The sequence below is a fragment of the Sinocyclocheilus anshuiensis genome, unplaced genomic scaffold (genome assembly GCF_001515605.1).
Source record: "Sinocyclocheilus anshuiensis isolate Anshui unplaced genomic scaffold, SAMN03320099.WGS_v1.1 scaffold3255, whole genome shotgun sequence".
Lineage (NCBI taxonomy): Eukaryota > Metazoa > Chordata > Actinopteri > Cypriniformes > Cyprinidae > Sinocyclocheilus > Sinocyclocheilus anshuiensis.
The window spans coordinates 46487-50839 of NW_015547971.1; the positions used below are offsets into that span (position 1 = coordinate 46487).

At 39.2% G+C, this 4353-nt stretch overlaps 1 protein-coding gene across 1 annotated transcript in view; it reads left to right on the plus strand.

Annotated features, from left to right (window-relative positions):
• Positions 1-4353, plus strand: part of LOC107704679 (fibroblast growth factor 12-like) — a 97934-nt gene that overhangs the window by 761 nt on the left and 92820 nt on the right. Inside the window, exon 3 of the mRNA XM_016507668.1 lies at positions 1119-1222. Coding sequence (XP_016363154.1) covers positions 1119-1222 — 104 coding nt within the window. The remainder of the gene's footprint in view (positions 1-1118; positions 1223-4353) is intronic.

The window sequence follows — 4353 nt, forward strand, 5'->3', positions numbered from 1 at the left end:
CAGTGGTTTGAAAAATATGATTAGTAAGATTGTCGTGGAGGGGGGGGTGTCCCGCCTGCGGTACACTTCGGTTTAGAGGGACTGCTTAGCGCCCGTTAAGAGTTTATCTTAATGATGAAATAATTACATTCATTAAAAAGCTGAGATTCTAAGCTTTAAAATGATACCTAATTTGTGTTTAGTTATACCTAAATTCAGGGGTTGCTTAATAATTTGTTTTTGAATGTTTTCATGCGGGTGGTGTCCCGCCGGCACCAAAGGGTTAAGAGAAGTATTGTATAACATTGGTAGCTCTCAGCCGCTTATATTTTAAAAAGTAGCTCCTGAATGAAATAAGGTTGGAGACCCCTAATGTCAACAACGGACACATCCGCTGTCGCGGCGTGACCACAGCAGCTTGAAATTGTCTAATTTTGGTCTCCCTGCTGCACTAATAGTAGTAAGGCTGTGTATACATATCCTTACAAGTACAATTTTAGCTGTATTATTTATTTGTGTCCCCTTCAAAAATTTGCTCATGAGAAATTTTATGTTTATTGTCCCCCCTACTGTTAGATGAAATTTACGCCCCTGGGAATGTGTGCTAATAATATTTTGGTTTGTCCAGTCTAACTTTTTTTTTCCTTATCAAGATTCTATCAAGTGAAAAAACAAAATGGTTGAATATGGTTTTAATGCTTTCAAAAATGTTGAATATTAAAAATTTCCTTAGCTAGTTTTGTGTATAGTGTATTTTTGTTTAAGTTGCAAATCGTTCATCTTACCTCTTGACATGACTTGTTGGACAAACTTGTTGGACCACTTTTGTAGAAGTCATACTTCAGTGGTATATGTTGTAGACGTATTAATATGGATGTATTAATGGACAATTATGAATTTTACCTTTATATTCTCCTTGATTAGACGACAGCCTAGGTAAAAAGTGGCACAGCTTACCCCACTCTCACCATACTGTTTACCTTCACCATTACTCAGTAACCCAATTAACACATTTTATTTAGATCCCATTGTTTCTATCAGAAATGTTAGGTTAGTTAATAGTTTATCCATTTTCCAAGTGTGGTTATAGCAGTGCCAATCCTATTGTTATGTAATGTTTCCTCCTTGTTTTTCTCTAGCTCTTTTCAACCTCATCCCTGTCGGCTTAAGGGTGGTGGCCATTCAGGGAGTCAAAGCAGGTTTCTACATCGGCATGAATGCGGAGGGCTTCCTCTACAGCTCAGTAAGATTCCCCTTTCTCAGTTTGCATGTGTGCGTATGTATACAGTATGTGGCAGAATGCTGCACGCAGTGCGTATTATTTTCTTGGAGCTCATTTATATATTCCCTGAGCTCAGCCTCATTAGCACAAAAAAGTGAAAAGTACTACTGCATTCCTGCCGAGAAATCTTGCCTTTATCATCTTGATAAAGTAGTTCAAGTTTTGCACTGTAAAATCCAGAAAAAGGGCTGCTATAGCATGGGTTACCGTGTAAGAGCAAAGTGTAAGGATGTGTTCACTGTAGGCTTCAGCTGAGTTATGGTGGATGACAGGCATATGTTCTTGCCCCCACTCAGCCACCATTTAAAACGGGTTTGTGGAAAAGTGTTGGAGTGACTTCTGCCAGGCCAGCTAATACGTATAACAGCTGGTCACAGAACTCTTAATCCTGTTAAAGAGGAAAGGAATAAATACATTTTCTGTTGCCATTGCCATTTGGTTAGTTGGCATGGATTTGATTCCTTATTCTATCTTTAGGCCAGATAAATTCAACAGCAAGCCTCTTATCTGGCATTAAAAACAAATCAATTCCACAATTAATAACCTAATCACTGTGCATAAACTGTATATTAAACATATACTAAGAAAAACAGAAAGAAGTAGGAAATTAAATGCACTGATATTGTAAGGGTGTTTTTTTTCCCTACAGTGGTTCAGGCTGTAGGATTGTCGAATGAATGGTGGATGAAGGTTACTTGCGTGTTCGGTCTTTTCAGCGCGCAGAGGTATTCAAATTAGATTTAACTCAAATCTGACTCCATTTTATTATCTAATCAGACTCCATTTTAGTATGACCTCAAATTTAGGTTGAAAGGCAAATTGGTTGTTTGTCGGTCTCTAATTATTCTGACATTCGATTATTCTAGTTAGATTTGCATTCATGTAGAACATTATATTCTACCATTGACCATTCTGAGTGAGCTGGGTGAAGAGAAGGATGGGTGCGGGGAAGGAAGGGGATGAGGAGGAACCAATGCATATGTGAGAGACGTTTTCCCGCATTTTCTCTCAGTGAGATGTGGAAACAGATGTCTGTATGTTAATGCACTGTGTGTGTATTGTCTGTCTCAGAAGATCAAAGTATCTGAGTTTCTTTTATCCTTACAGTCACCCACTTGACCACAATGGGTCACATTCAGATTAATCCGATGGGGTCACTTGTTCGGTGATTGTTCATCCTTGAGATGTTAACTCAAAATTGTCTTTGTGATGTTAGCAGCTGTAGAAACCTTCTGAGGGCTGTTTTCATATGCAGAACATTCAGTCTCAGCAGGTGTGTGTTGCTTGAGTTTGGCAGGTGGATGAATGTCTCCAGAGTTTCTACCTGTGGTTGAGCTCAGCATGTGAGCACAGTTCAGTGAGTCAGTCTGGGCCTTTATGTCTTGTTCAGTTTATGTGTCATTCCTTTATGGAGAAACCTCTGCTCCTTCTGGCACCTTCTCTAGGACGATAGTCTGACCTATCTTCTTGAATCCTCTCACCTCCAGCGGTGCGGTTATCTGGGCAGACTTCAGGTGAAGGTGTTCCCCTTGCTTCGTGTGAGACACCCGAAAAGCATCTTAATGGCCATTCAATGACTGAATTCTAATCAACTTAACGTCGTCACCCATGGAGTAATATAGAAAAGTCATAAGTTAACATAAGAACAATGAAACAAAAGAGAAACCTGATGAATTTATGACAGCACGTGCGAGTGGTACTTCTGGTGTTAAATGTCTTTCAAGATCATATATGGTAAAGTGGTCCCATGTCAGCATTAATTTAGGTATTCTTGGTCTGAATGACTCAAAGGAAATGCAGCAAGAGGTCAGTATAACTTGAACATTAATGTAGAGGTATGCATCAATAAACAAGCCATATAATGACAATAATAATAATATTCAATCACAATCATTATGTAGGTATATATAATAATCACACTGTTCATTCAGGAATCTTCCAAAGCAAGTCACTTATGTAGGTCTAAGGTTTCTAATAAGTGACTTAGAACATGATTTAGAATTTTTCTAGAATGGAAATCCTGAATTCCTTGTAACAGATGTGTGTGTATGTGTGTGTGTGTGTGTGTGTGTGTGTGTCTGATATGCAGGCTAAGTCACAGTTGATGGTTTGGTAGAATTGTACCAAATAGTATATATGTTGTGTGTCTCTTTTGGACTGTCTTCATGTGATTAATATATTGTCCTATGTGTGTGAGGCTATGTGGTTCTGTCAGTGTGAAGATGGACAATAGATCTTTAGTGGGGTACCACGTTTGTAATCTAAGCCATCATTGTCTTCTGTTATGTGTAGCGTTCAGACTGAAAAGTCTAGATGAGGTGATGATGCAATGGTGGAGGTGTGTGTTCTGTGCTCATGTCTGGGAGATGGACGGAGTCTAATCTATAGCAATCTGTGTTCTAAAAATGTAGTTCCGGTGCTAATCCGGGAGGCCATATAGATATTTGCGTAGTAATGCTGATGGGATCTTCCTGGTATCTGTCCTCCAAGGAATTGCAGTGGTCAGCCTGAGACAGAATCAAATACAAAATACACCACAGTTAATTTTGAACTTCTCATCAGTTTCACGTTCAGACATGTGGAATTATTTTAACTACATCATCATCATGTATTGTACTTTTAATTCCAGATGTCACATGAAACTGAGTGTCATTGGTCAGATCTGAATTACTGCTACTGTTTCAGTGCAGTCTGAGTGTGTAACACTTGATGCTGCTCTTGCAGTTGAGCCTTCACAGTCTGCTGTGTCATGAGCATTAGAGACCCCAGTTCTGCTGGGGACATTTTCTAGATTAATTGGTGCTTTTATCACCCATGTCGTCATGAACTCCAATGGACCAATGTCCATGGCTTTAGTTGCAGTTGCTCTCATTACAGTCAGATCTGTGGGCAGAAATGTGTTCACCTGTTTCGGTGTTGTCTGTTTGGCAATTGTTGTTTTATGGTGTTGTTCACACATGCAGATCTCTGTGGCACATAAAGACATCTGGTATTTTGGTCTGATGTTTAGTATTTTACACCCCCCTTTCATTATTTTTCAAGTAAATTTAAAAGATCAAATAGTGCTGTGTGGCTGCATTCGACCGTGGCTT